Source organism: Prionailurus viverrinus, chromosome D4, assembly GCF_022837055.1.
Source record: "Prionailurus viverrinus isolate Anna chromosome D4, UM_Priviv_1.0, whole genome shotgun sequence".
NCBI classification, from domain to species: Eukaryota; Metazoa; Chordata; class Mammalia; order Carnivora; family Felidae; genus Prionailurus; species Prionailurus viverrinus.
In genome coordinates, this window is record NC_062573.1 from 6,105,439 (window position 1) to 6,120,181 (window position 14,743).

The 14,743-nt window shown below is 39.9% G+C and overlaps 1 protein-coding gene, 1 non-coding gene and 1 pseudogene across 2 annotated transcripts; 1 reads left to right on the forward strand and 2 right to left on the reverse strand.

The window, feature by feature from the left end:
- Window positions 1-970: 970 nt before the first annotated feature.
- LOC125150480 (olfactory receptor 1J4-like) lies at window positions 971-5,301 on the reverse strand (annotated as a pseudogene).
- A 1,347-nt stretch (window positions 5,302-6,648) lies between these two features.
- LOC125150638 (olfactory receptor 1J4-like) lies at window positions 6,649-7,593 on the reverse strand. The gene has a single exon (XM_047830771.1). It carries the CDS (start codon window positions 7,588-7,590, stop codon window positions 6,649-6,651), a length of 942 nt encoding a protein of 313 aa, XP_047686727.1. The 5' UTR covers window positions 7,591-7,593.
- Window positions 7,594-9,463: 1,870 nt separating this feature from the next.
- Window positions 9,464-9,538, forward strand: TRNAK-CUU (transfer RNA lysine (anticodon CUU)). The gene has a single exon. It is a non-coding gene; the product is annotated as a tRNA-Lys (tRNA).
- The last annotated feature ends 5,205 nt before the right edge of the window (window positions 9,539-14,743 follow it).

Below are 14,743 nucleotides of genomic sequence, written 5' to 3' on the forward strand. Positions count from 1 at the left end.
TCCAGTGGACTTCTTGATTCAGTTACATGCTTGCTCCAACTCACTTAATCCAAGTGTTCTCAACCTCCACTGCACATTAGAATCACCTGCCAAAAGTTTTGTATTGTATTTAGATTTGGGGAAAACATATGAAGCATTTAGTTAGTCAGCTACTCTACTTGGTAAGCCAGCATTCTGAATGTCCTTATCTTAATACTTGGAGTTAAATTTAAATTTTATAACTCTAGAAAAAAATGTTTTAAGAATTGAAAGCGAAACTAACGAGCAGATTGCTAAAATATGGATTATCATTAATTTTATACAGCCATTTTAAAGGTGTTCTAATTATCTACACCATTAAGGTTCACAAATGTTGGTACATTTTCATATGAGGTCCACATAAAGTCTTGATGTTTCCAAACTACATCACATTTGACATCTCCAAAATTCTTCAACATAGGCATCAGAATTGTAAAGAATGAGAAGATACAGCTAATACAAATGCCTAACAGATCCAAATAGCAAATAAATTTGCAATCAAATGCCTTTTTCCTTAAAGAGGAAAGCAAGGATTTTTTTTTTTTTTTTTTTTTTTGGTCTATTCATGAATAAGAGGCAATTGTTAAGGATGATTCCCTCTCCTGATTTAAAAAAGTTTGGTGCTTTGAAGACAATTGAGATAAGGGTGTTTCTGTATGTGCCAAATGCCTGAGCTTAAGAAAACCTAAAGAGGTATAAAATAAAGTAAACAGAAGTTTGGTTCACAGAATGCAGATGGTTACAGCAAATATCACTTGATGTGTCTGGCCTGGAGGTTAAATTAACTCATTGGGTTTAGGGAGAACAAACAGGAAGAACTGTAAAAGCCCGTAACCTGGAAAAAGGGAAGTGGAGAGGGTGCCAGCAACAAGGATGGTCCTCTGCACAGTATTCCAAGGAAGAATCTCTGACAGTGCCATTTGGTGAACTAAGAACTGAGGTAAGGTGATTGTCACTTGGAGAAAAAGATCTCCCTCTTAAAAAGTCCCCCCAGAGTCCCTTTCATGTCCCTGTTCCTCAGGCTGTAGATGAAGGGGTTCAGCATTGGGGTGACCACTGTGTACATCACTGAAGCAATTATGTCTTTCTCAATGGAGTTGTTTGATCATAGGAAACATGCACAGAGCCATAATTGTCCTGCAAAATAGAAATACCACAGAGAGGTGGGAGCCACAAGTGCACAAGGCTTTACAGATCCCCTTGGTAAACCTGAGGGAACCCTTAGGATGAAGACTCCAATGCAGACATAACAGACCAGGATGCCAGTCAGTGGTATGATGATTTCCAGCAACCCCCACTGGGAAGTGAAGATGACCAACTCATTGATGGAGGTGTCAGAGCAGGACAACTTGAGCAGAGCAGCAAGATCATGAAAGAAATGAGGGATAGTGATATTGTGGGATAATGCACTGCTACATTAGAGTAACCAGGACACAATCACTAATGAGACATACAGGTTTTCTCATATGATGGTGGTGTAGTATAGATGGCAGATGGCCACATACCTGTCATATGCCATCACTCCAGGGAGATTACCAATACAACCAAAAAAATATGAAAAGAAATACATCTGTGTTACCCACCCTGAATAAAGGATGGGTTGATCTCAAGTATGCATATTTATCAACATTTCAGGGATGGTGTCAGATGAAAAGGAGACATCCGTGAGGGCCAAGTGGCTGAGGAAGAAGTACATGAGAATGTAGAGGTGAGAGTCCAGCCTGATGAGCAGGATGATAAGCAGGATCCCTAGCACAAGCCCAGGAACAGGGTGAAGAACACATCCTGTTGCTCCAGCCTTATTGGGGAGCCCAGGAGGAAGAACATGATGCTCTTGTTCTCCCTCTATATGCTGCTTTTCTGTCTACTGGGAGTAAGGGGATAGGGAAATGTCAGAGACTTTGGAAGTTGATAATGGCCACCATTATCATTTCTTATTTTCTCCTGGAAAAAAAAAATAAATGCATGGATTTCTATCATTCCCTAGTGTTGCCAAAGCATGAGACACCGTCAATGCCCAACATGATTCCTTTCAGTGAAAACCAGAGCAAAATTATTCTTTATTTTTAACCTACCATGTTCCTAGCACTGTGCTACTAATTGGAGATACAAGAGTAAGTAGGACACACAGGGCATCTTCCCCCAGGATACTGACCCTCCAGAGCATGACTGACAGAATACAGACTTAAGGTATGGATCTACAGCCAGATTGCTCTATCAATGGAATATTATTGAGCCATAAAAAAGAAGGAAATCTTGCCATTTGCAGTGACATGGATGGAGCTATAGAGTATAATGCTAAATGAAATAAGTCAGACAGAGAAAGACAAATACCATATGATTTCACTCATATGTAGAATTTAAGAAACAAAACAAAAAAGCAAAGGAAAAAGTGAGAGCAAGTCAAAGCAAGAAACAGATTTTTAATTATAAAAAACAATCTGATGGTTACAAGAGGAGAGGTGAGTGGGGAGATGGGTTAAATATGGGATGGAAATTAATGAGTGCACTTGTTGTAATGAACACCAGGTGTTGTATAGAAGTTTTGAATCACTATATTGTACACCTGAAACTAATATTAGAATTAAACTGGAATTTATTTTTATTTTTTAAAATATAATTTATTGTCAAATTGGCTAACATACAGTGTGTAAAGTGTGCTCATGGTTTTTGGGGTAGATTCCCATGGTTCATCACTTACATACAACACCCAATGCTCATCCCAGCAAGTGCCCCCCTCAAGGCCCATCACCCATTTTCCCCTTTCCCCCACCCTCCCATCAACCCTCAATTTGTTCTCTGCATTTAGGAGTCTCTTATGGTTTGCCTCCCATCAACCCTCAGTTCTCTGTATTTAAGAGTCTCTTATGGTTTGCCTCCTGCCCTCTCTGTTTGTAACTATTTTTTTTTTTAAGCTTTAAAAATGGGCAAACTATTTGACCGACTCTTAACCAAAGGAGACTTGTGGATGGCAAATGAACACATGAAATGTACTTGACATCATTATTAATGAAACAGGGTGCTATCAAAACAACAACAACAACAACAACAACAACAACAACAACAGACGCTGAATAGAAGCAAGGCAAGATTTTATTCACGGCCAGGCCAAACCTGATCTCCTAATCTTAAGGAAAAAAGTGCAGAGGATGGCCCTGAACAAAGGCAGCAGTGGGCTTATATTGATTTTAGCAAGTCAGAATACATCATTATTTGGTTAACCAATTACAATTTACAGCATTTCATGGTAGCCAATTATATTGTGACACACAGACGTTAGTTTTGGCGGGAACCTATAAATTTTAAAGGTCTTTATCCTAAGAGGGTTTAAAATGACCAATCATAGTTAGACAACTGAGATGCTGTAGGGCTTTGAGTACGTGACTTTTTACATGTTGGTCTTGCCTAGGCCAGATCTTGGTAGAGGGGGTGGGGGAGCGTTTTGCATCCTAAGTTATCTATTTAGTAAGCAGGCGAGGTCACAGAAGTGAGATAAGGCGGTTAGTAATTACTGATAACCCTAATAGGGAACTACATAAGCCTTTTATCTCAACAATTCATGAAAGGTGAGTTTAAGCCGAACTTATATACAATAAGCTTTCTGATATCTTATAAGTTGACCTATTACAATTAATAAGGAAAATACAAATTAAACTGCAATGAGATAGCACTACACACCTATCAGAATGTCTAAAACTGCTATCCAATGTCGTTGAAGATATGAAGCAACTGTAACTCTCATACACGGCTGGTGGCAGTGTAAAATGGTGCTACCCTTTGAAAAACAGTTTACAAGTTCTTTAAAAGTTAAATATATAGCTAGCATATTGCTAGGTCTTTGCCCAAAGGAAAAAGAAAATGTAGATGTCCATACAAAGACTTATACAAGAATGTTCATAACAGTTTTATTTAATAGCCAAAAACTGGAACCAGTCCAAACATCCATCTACAGGTAAATGGACAGAAGGGTTGTGGGATATCCTTATAATGGAATACTACTTAGCAATAAAAAGAATGAACTATTGATAAAAATTTGTACATGGATGAATCTCAAAATGCTTATGCTGAGTGAAAGAGGACAGCAGCAAAAAAAAAAAAAAAAAAAATACATACTGGCTGATTCCATTTAGATAAACTTCTTGAAGATAGAAATAATCAATGTGGAAAAAAAAAAAAAAGATCAGTAGTTCCCTGGGGGACAGATGGGAGAAACAAAGAGGGGCAGGAGGGTAAGCCTGAGGAAACTTCATTATCTTGATGGTTTATCTTTGATAGTTTCATAGATGTATACCTATGTTAAAAGGATCTTGCCATTCCTCTATCGAATAGCATCCAGTGGATTCCCAAATCACTCACACTAAAGATGAAACTCTACTATGATGCTTAATTTTATGTGTCACCTTGGCTAGGCTACAGTAACCAGGTATTTAGACAAACACTATTCTAGATGTTTCTATGAGGGCATTTTTAAGAGAGATGAACATTTGTTAAAATTTAAATTCAAGTTAGTTAACATATAGTGTAGTACTGGTTTCAGGAGTAGGATTTAGTGATTCATTAATTACATATAACACCCAGTGTTTATCCCAACAATTGCCCTCGTTAATGCCATTTACATGGCATTAATGCCTTCAGTCACCCATTTAGCCCATCCCCCCCCCCTCCTCCAGCAACCATCAATTGTTCTCTGAATTTTTAAGAGTCTCTTTTGGTTTGCCTCCCTCTCAATCATCAGCAGGTTTTGAGTAGATTGCCCTCCATACTGCAGATGGGCCTTATCCAATCTATAGGGCATAAGACTGCCTTCCCCCAAAGAAGAAGCAATTTTGCCAGAAAACTGCCTTTGGGTTCAAACTGAAACATTTCTCTGGATTTCCAGCCTGTCACCCTGCTGATTTGGGACTTACCAGCCTCCATAATCACATGAGCTAATTCCTGAAAATCTCCCCCCATGCACCTCTCTCCCACAAACATGCACAAACCCTCTTGGTTCTATTTTTCTGGAGAATTTTGACTAATACGCTTACTATGACCTGAGGTGCCTTACAAATGTGGTTCCTTGATATCTTTAACATATCGTCTACCACCCACCCCCCACTCATCCCGGTATAGCTACAGAGGCCCATTTAACGTTCCTGGAATAGGCCTGATACCATCTTACCCCAGGGTATTTCTTAGTTGCTGATCTTCATGCTTGGGATGCTTTTTCCTCAGAAATCCCCATGGCTCACTTACCTGTCCTCACTAATGTCTTAGTTTAAATGTTACCTTTCCAGTGACCATTAAATTATAAAACACCACCCCCCACCAGAACTCTCATTTCCCCCTTCTTTTTTTTTTTATGAGTATAGTTGAATACAATATTACATTAATTTCAGTTGTACAACATGATGATTCAACAAGTTTACACATTATGTTATGTTTACTATAAATATAGCTACCATCTGTCCTGATACATTGTTATTACAATGCCATTGACTATATTCCTTATGCTCTGCCTTTTATTCCCATGACTTATTCATTCCATATCTGGAGGGCTGTTTCTCCCACTCCCCTTCACCCATTTTGCCCACTACTGACCCCCCTTCCCTCTAGCAACCATCAGTTTGTTCTCTGTGTTTATAGGTCTGATTCTGGGTTTTGTTAGTTTATTCATTTCTTTTTTGTTTTTAGATTCCACTTATAAGTTAAATCATATTGTTCCCCGCTTTAATGTTTCCTTTACTTACAGCAGTTTTTACCTACAAACAAAACTTAAAATTTATGCGTTTAATTCAGACACAAAAACTCATCTCCCACAGAGCTTACATTCTAGTAAAGAAACAACGACAATAAAGGAAATAAGTAAAGCTCATGGTATGTTAGAAGGTTGAAAACTGCTATGGAAAAAAAAAAAGGAGCATGATGAGTGGGGTCAGGAATGCTGGAATGTAAATTCTGCATGGCAATCGATTTGGAGGTCTTTCTGTTTTTTAACTTGCACACCCAGAGCTTGGAAAATTGCCTAGCATATAGTAGTCATGGTAAATATTAAATAGTTATGAATTCACACATTTATCTTTTCCTTCTCAGAAGTAGAAGCTCTCTGTTTGGGAATAAGACAACACTTATTTTCCCAGATTAAAATTAATCAGGCAGATAGAGGCTGTTCTCACCACAAAAATCCAACTTAGAGCAGAAAATCATAATCTTCCTAGCATGGAGAAATTTGGTAATTGAATTGACTCCTCTGTGCTCCCCTATTAACTTCTTGTCACAGGCACAATCAAATTAAAGTTCATTTCAGTTTTAACAAACCATCGAAATCACTTTATTATCTAGCTACTGCATTTAGAAGGTAAGCATTCTGGACTTTCTAAAACTAAACATTAGAAACTTGACTGAATATTTGTAGACAAGAAACAAGAAATAAGGAGCTTGTTTATATCTCATTTACTTCAACAAATAGAAACTGTGGGTTATAATTAAAAGCTAGGTATGACCAAAGTGAAAGGGGTCAGGTCCTACAACGTAACTGTCCATTTAAAGAGTAGTTGGGAAAATGCAAGAGACATGGATAGTCAACAAACAATTTTGCAAGAAGTCATCTCTAACAAGGTCAGTGGGTAAAGTAATACAATTAGGTGATTCTCACTTGGTGAAAACAATGTTGTTTCTGAAAAGAATCTCCAGAGCCAATTTCATGTCTCTGTTCCTCAGGCTGTAGATGAAGGGGTTCAACATGGGGGTGACCACTGTATACATCAGTGAGGCAATCATGTCGTTGTCATTGGAGTTGCTCGATGAGGAAGAAAAGTACAGTGCCATAATTGTTCCATAGAATAGAGACACTACAGAGAGGTGGGAGCCACAGGTGGACAAGGCTTTGCGGATACCTTTGGTAGGGGGCACCTTCAGAATAGAAGCCCCAATGCGTCCATAAGAGACCAGGATGCCAGTCAACGGGAAAATGACAACTGCAGCCCCTGCAGTAAATATGACCAGCTCATTAAGAGAGGTGTTTGAACAGGACAGCCTGAGTAGGATGGGGAGGCTACAGAAAAAGTGGGGGATGATGTTGTCAGCACAGAAGGACACCTGGGTCAGGAGGAGGGTGTGTAAGAGGGCACTGCCACAGGAGAGAATCCAGGAGCCAGCCACCAGCAGCACACACAGATCCTCCTTCATGATGGTGATGTAGTATAGAGGATGACAGATGGCTACATACCTGTCATATGCCATCACTGCGAGAAGGAGATTATCAACACAACCGAAAAGTATATAAAAATACATCTGTGAAATACATCCTGGATAGGAGATTGACAGGTGCTCAGTCTGCATGTTCATCAGCATCTTTGGGACAGTGACAGAAGAGAAAGAGACATCAGTGAAGGCCAAGTGGCTGAGGAAGAAGTACATGGGGGTGTGGAGGCGGGAGTCCAGCCTGATGAGCAGGATGATGAGCAGGTTCCCCAGCACCGTGATCAGGTACATGCCCAGGAACAGGGCAAAGAACACGGCCTGCTGCTCTGGCCAGATGGGGAGCCCCAGGAGGAGGAACTCAGACACGCTGCTCTGGTTCTCCCCCCTCATGCTGCTTTCTCTCCTCTAGGAATAAAGAGAAATGGGAAATGACAGGTGCTTAGAAATACTATGCATAGAAATTACCGTATAGTCATATATTTTCTCCAAGTGACTGTCAGCATTCAGGCAAATATTGCCTTGCAATTCACATATGGATGCCTCGTCCAGTCTCGTGAGAGGGATGCAATGAGATTTGTGTGAACCCTGACAGTCACTTGGAGAAAGTACGTGACACCAAACTCTTCAGTCAAAATCAGGAACAACTCATTCTTTTTTGATTTTGTTTTTTACACATGTGGAGACACTGTGATAGGCACTAGGAAGAAAGTAATGAATAAATCCCTTCCTCTGGGGAGCCCACATTCAAGTAAGCAGCCTCACAGCACTGATGAAGAGCATAGCTCTGCAGCCAGACTGCTTATGAGCTTGTATCTGGTTCTTGCTTATCCTGATTGTTGCTTGCCCTCTCTGTCTCTCTGTCTCTGTCTCTATCTTTGTCTCTCTGTCTGTCACATACACACATACACATGCTTGCCACTTAAGCATTGAGAAGATTAAAGAAACATGCCATGTACAAAATAAGCCCTCAATACACAGACTCACTTCACACCATTAGAATGACTATCATCAAAAAGAAAGGGAAGGGAAGGGAAGGGAAAGAAAGAAAAGAAAAGAAAAGAAAAGAAAAGAAAAGAAAAGAAAAGAAAAGAAAAAAGAAAAACGGAGGCAGGGAGGAAGGAAGGAAGGAAGGAAGCAAGCAAGCAAGCAAGCAAGCAAGGAAGGAAGGAAATTAGTGTTGATGAGGATGTGGAGAAATGGGAACACTTGTGTATTGCTGGTACACGTAAAATGGTGCAGTTATTATGAAAAACACTATGGCAGTTCCTTAAAAAATTAAGCACAGAATTATCATAAATCCAGAAGTTCCACTTTTGGGTATATATCCAAAACAATTGAAATAAGGTTCTTAAATATTTGTACACCCATGTTCAAAGCAGCATTATTCATTTTTTATGAATATAATTTATTCTCAAATTGGCTTACATACAACACCCAGTGCTCATCCCAATAAGTGCCCTCCTCAATGCCCATCACCCATTTTCCCCTCTCCCCCATCCCCCCATCCCCCCTCAATTTGTTCTCTGTATTTAAGAGCCTCTTGTGGTTTTTTGGCCTCCCTCCCTCTCTGTTTGTAACTATTTTTTCCCCTTCCCTCCCCCCATGGCCTTCTGTTAAGTTTCTCAAGATCCACATATGAGTGAAAACAAATGACATCTGTCCTTCTCTGACTGACTTATTTCACTCAGCATAATACCTTCCAGTTTCATCCACATTGCTGCAAATGGCATGATTTCATTCTTTCTCAAAACAGCATTATTCATGACAGCCAAAGATGGAAACAACCTGTGTCCACTGACAAATGAACGGATAAACACAATGTGGTATATACATACAATGGAATGGAAGGAAGGAAATCCTGACTCCTGCTACAACCTGGATGAACCTTGACATTATGCTGACTAAAATAAGTCAGTCACCAAAGTATAAATACTGTATGATTCCACTTACATGAGATCCTAGAATAGTTAAATTCATAGAGACAAAAAGTAGAATGGTGGTGGTCAGCAGTTAGGGAGAAGAGAAATGAGAAATTGTTCAGTGTATACAGTTTCATTTTGAGAAGATAAAAAAGTTCTGGAAGTAGATGGTGGTGATGTTGTAAATGTACATAATGCCACAGAACTGCACACTTAAAAAATTACTTACATGGTAAATTTTATGTTACGCACATTTCACCAAAATAAAAAAAAAACAACCTTTAAGTTGGAAAATATATCAGGAAGAGTTGATAAATTATTGACTAAAGATAATAGTCAGGGGTGTCTTGCTGGCTCAGTTGGTAGAGAGCATGAGACTCTTGATCTCGAGGTCGTGAGTTCAAACCCCACGTTAGGTGTAGAGATTACTTAAAAATAAAATCTTTTATGAATGAATGAATGAATGGTGACCAAAAAATAAATAAACTCACTGTTTTGGCAGGATGAGTGACCAAGATCACAGGTCAGGAATTAAAGATAACGGAGGTATGAATAGGCCATCAAGCAAAATCAAATAGCTTACTGAAAATGTGTTTACTTCTGTGGTCTCTCTCACACATTCAGGGAAACAGTGAAGGCCCAGACCATGGCCCCTGAAGATTACTTCATCCGCAGCAATTGACTCACTGCATTTTAAATAAATTTTCCAATAAATAACTTCTTCATGTCTGCCATCATCTCTCTCCCCTTTTATCTCCAGTACTTCAAAATGGCTGAGTTCTTTTCTTTTTAAGTTTATTTATTTATTTTGAGAGAGAGAGAACCAGCAGGGAGGGGTAAAGAGAGAGGAGGACACAGGATATGAAGTGGGCTCTGTGCTGACAGTAGAGAGCCCAATGCATAGCTTGATGATCACGACCTGAGCCAAAGTTGGATGCTTAACCAACTGAGCCACCCAGGTGTCCCCAAAATGGCTAAGTTCTAAGCACACAAGCAATGTGAGTGACATGAGAATTTGCCCAATGCTGTGGCCAGAGAATCAAGATATTACAGATGGTATTGGACTGAGGAGTTATATCAGAATTCATAGTCATCTGAGTAACTAGACAAGGTTCCAGAATTAACTACACCATGTTCCCCAAAGTGGAAATTTGGAAATTACTGAAGGTCAATGAAGAAAATTGGGGGCCCTGGAGAAGTTCAGTAGTCTTCAAACCACATGGACAAATTGCCACCAACTTAGCATAAAGAGGACTTTGCTTAGAGCTTCCTGTTTATGTCTAGGGCTGAGACAAGGGGAGACAAGAGCAGACAAGACAAGAGGGCTGAGACAAGACTCTGGGGCTGTTTCCCTAAGTCGAGTGCATACACATATTGCTATGTCCTGCACATATGTGAGTGTGTTAGACACAAAAACAGACACACAGAGTAACACAGAAACAAACCCAAGGTCCTATGCTTTGGCACTCTCTGACCTATACTCATCTCTAGTTCAAAAGTGTAGAAGTTTGCATGGATTCATACTAACTTACATTCCTCCTTAAGATGAAACATTTTGTCACACACAACTTTAAAAAACATGCAGAAGTAACCCTTCTATGTTGTTTGGGGGCTGTAAAATGCTCAGCTGCTATGTAAAACAGAATGGAGTTTCCCTAAAACATTAAAAATAGAATTGCCACATGATCTTGCTATCTCACTTCTGGGTATGTACCAGAAAGGACTGAAATCAGGATCTCAAAGATATATCTCCACTTCCATGTTTACTGCAGTCCTATTCACAATAATTAAGTTATAGAAACAACCCAAATGAGAAGAATGGGTAGAGAAAACGTGGTATAAACATAAAATGGAATATTATTCTGCCTTAAATACGAAGGAAATCCTTCTATCTGTGACAACATGGATGAACCTGGAGGACATTACACTAAATGAAATAAGCCAGTTACAGAAGGACAAATATTGCATGATTTCACTTTTATGAGGTATCTAAAAGGGTCAAACTCATAGAAACAGGGAATAAACAGTAGTTACCAAGGGGAGGGGGAGAAAGGTAGAGCTGTTATTGATATAAAGTTTTGGTTATTCAAGATGAATTAGTTCTAGAGGCCTGCTATACAGCATAGTGCCTGCAGTCCACAGTACTTTATTGTGCACTTCAAAATTCATGAAAAGAGTAGATCTCATTTTAAGCTATTTTAACTTCAAAAAAAGAGGAGGCACAAGGAAATTTTGGGATGTGATGGACATGTCTATTGCCTTGATTGTGGTGATAGCTTCAAATGTATATGCATAGGTCCAAACTCATTAAATTGTATACATTAACTTTATACAGATTTTTGTATCAGTTACACCTCAATAAAGCTGTTTAAAAAAATCATGCACTCAGCATAATACCTTCCAAGTCCATCCACGTTGCTGCAAATGGCAGGATTTCATTCTTTCGCATTGCCAAGTAGTATTCCATTGTACATATAAAGCACATTTTCTTTATCCATTCATCATTTGATGGACATTTAGGCTCTTTCCATAATTTGGCTATTGTTGAAAACACTGCTATAAACATTGTGGCACATGTCCCCTTATGCATCAGCACTCCTGTATCCTTTGAGTAAATGCCTAGTAATGCTATTGCTGGGTCGTAGGGTAGTTCTATTTTTTGAGGAACTGCCACACTGTTTTCCAGAGCGGCTGCACCAGTTTGCATTCCCACCAACAGTGCAAGAGGGTTGGTATTATGCTGAGTGAAAGAAGTCACTCAGAGAAGGACAAATATCATATGTTTTAACCCATATATGTGGATCTTGAGAAACTTAACAGAAGACCATGGGGGAAGGGAAGGGGAAGAAATAGTTACAAACTGAGAGGGAGGGAGGCAAACCACAAGAGACTCTTAAATACAGAAAACAAACTGAGGGTGGATGGTGGGGGGTGGTGGGGAGAGGGGAAAATGGGTGATGGCCATTGAAGAGGGCACTTGTTGGGATGAGCACTGGGTGTTATATGTAAGCCAATTTGACAGTAAATTATATTTTTTAAAAAATCGTATGAACACCACATCCAGTCATCCAGGGAACTCACAAACCACACACACACACACACACACACACACACACACACACACACACACACAAAATCCCCACTACACACAATATGAATCACACATAGTCAAACACAACATACAAGTAACATAAAAAGAAGCAACACGCACACACACACACACACACACACACACACACATAAACACACACAAGCACACATGCACACATTAGCAAAAGATTTCCAGCCCTCCATGGTCTACTATTAGCACTATACATTAGGACTTTCTACCAGGATAGAAATGCTCTGTATCTACATTGTCCACTATAGCAGCACTAGCCCCATGTGACTGAAGACTTGAAATAGAGCTACTGAAACTGAGGAACTAAGATTGTAATTTCAGTTAATTTTAATTAAATTTAACTTTATGACCACATGTGGCTAGCAGCATCATAGAGGTCAGTGTGCAAGTCACTTAGCCTCTAAAAACACAAGCAATGTAAACACCCATTTTCTCTTTCTGTCTCTAGTCCTCACATACACATACATATCTAGGCCAAGTGATGGTTCCTCACCTTCCTCCAATGGATGCCAATTCTTGCTGGTCCGGGCTGTTATCTGAATACTCCTCTCTTATGGCCTAATGGTCTTTAACACCTTTCATTCCTGTTCACAAGCACTGGAATAATGAGCAGGAAGATTCACATTTACCAACAAGAAAAAGACCCAGGGGAACACAACCCCAAGCTTCTGTTAGAGAAGAAGCCAACAGAACTAATTGTGCAATTTCTTGCCTCCCTCTTGAGATGGATCCTATTCAGGGACAAAAGAGTCCCAGAAGAAAGTGTCCCTAAAATCAGTGACACATCAGCCTCCCCTCTGCCTGGTCATGAGAAGGTGGAGGGGCCACGGACACCCTTGACCTCTGAAGAATCCAGCAGTGGAATCTGTCTCTCCATACATCACAAAAAGGCCCAGATAGAGTAGTACTAGCCTTTGTAGACTCCCAAACCACTAACCCCAAACTACATTAAAGCACATATTCCACTGCCACCATTCATTCCATTCTTAGGGAACTGCAAGAGAGCCACAAAAGCCAAAGCAATCTTGAGAAAAATGAACAACGTGGGAGGCATCACACTTCCTGACTTTAAACTATAATACAGACCTATATGTTACTGGCATAAAACCGTGTAGAACATGGAACAGAATACAGAGCCCAGACATAAACCCATGCATATGCCATCAACTAATCCTTGACAAGGGAGCCAAGTGTATACACAATAAGTAAAGGATAGTCTCTTCAATAAATGGTGTCAAGAAACTGGATATCCACATGCAAAAGAATGAAAATGGATCCTAATGATGTAAAAATATCTGTCTGTGACATTCAGCCCCAGGAGCCAAAAATATCCACCACCTCCAGTAGCAGCACCACCACCACCCAGGAGCACATCTCACAGCACATCTGTGTTCAGGTGCACATCTCATGGCAGTTCATGGCCTTGTTCAAATGCAGGGCCTTCCTGCACTGGTACACGAGGGAAGGCATGGATGAGATGGAGCTCACCTAGGCCAAGAGCAGCATGAATGACCTGGTGTCTGAGTACCAGCAATACCAGGTTTCCAGGGTCAAGGAGGAGGGTGAGTTTGAGTAGGAGGTAGAGGAGAAGGTGGCCTAGAACTGTCTGGTACCCGGTTCAGCATCAAAGCCATGTGAACTCTTTATTAACTCACAACCTGTTCTCTGAATGCTACCTCTCACTGTGTCTGCACTGCTCTTCTTCCTGTTCTTCTTCCTGTCTTGACAGCACATGCACTACAGCATGGGATATTTGTGTATGAAGTTTTCTATCTATTCTAAGTGGAGACTGGACCCTCATCATACACATAATTTTCAAATATTTTCTCCTAATCTGTATCTTTCTTTTCAGTTCCTTCCTTCCTTCCTTCCTTCCTTCCTTCCTTCCTTCCTTTCTTCGAGAGAAAGAGAGAGAGAGCACGTGCAAGAGCAGGGCAGTCATACAGAGAGAGGAAATCTCAAGCAGACTCCACGCTGTCAGCACAGAGCCTGATGTGGGGCTTGAACTCACTAACCATGAGATCGTGACCTGAGCAGAAATCAAGAGTCAGATGCTTAACCGATTGAGCCACCCAGGCACCCCTTTGTTTTCATTGTCTTAACGGTTTGTCTCTTGGAGCAGAAGTTTTGAACTTTGATGAAGTCCAATTTCTAATTTTTTTTCTTTTATGAATCATTAAGTAATCTTTGCCTAACCCAAGGAAACACATAATTTCTCTTATTTTTTTCTAAAACCCTTATAGTTCTTATATTTCAGTATGTGACCCAATTTGAGTTAAGTTTTTTTTTTTGTGTATGGTATTAAGTAAGGGTCTAAGTTGAGGGTTTTGCATGGGGATATCCATGTTGCCTAGCACTATGTGTTGAAAAGATTATCCTTTCCCCATTGAATTGCCTTCACACCTGTGTCAAAAACCAGTTGACCACAAAAATAAGGCTTATTCCTTAATGAGGTTTATTTCTGGGCCCTCAATTCTGTTTCATTGTTCTATATGTCTATTAT

Coding starts and splice junctions, on each gene's coding strand:
- LOC125150638 (XM_047830771.1), bottom strand. CDS start 7,590: ATGAGGGGGGAGAACCAGAGCAGCGTGTCTGAGTTCCTCCTCCTGGGG.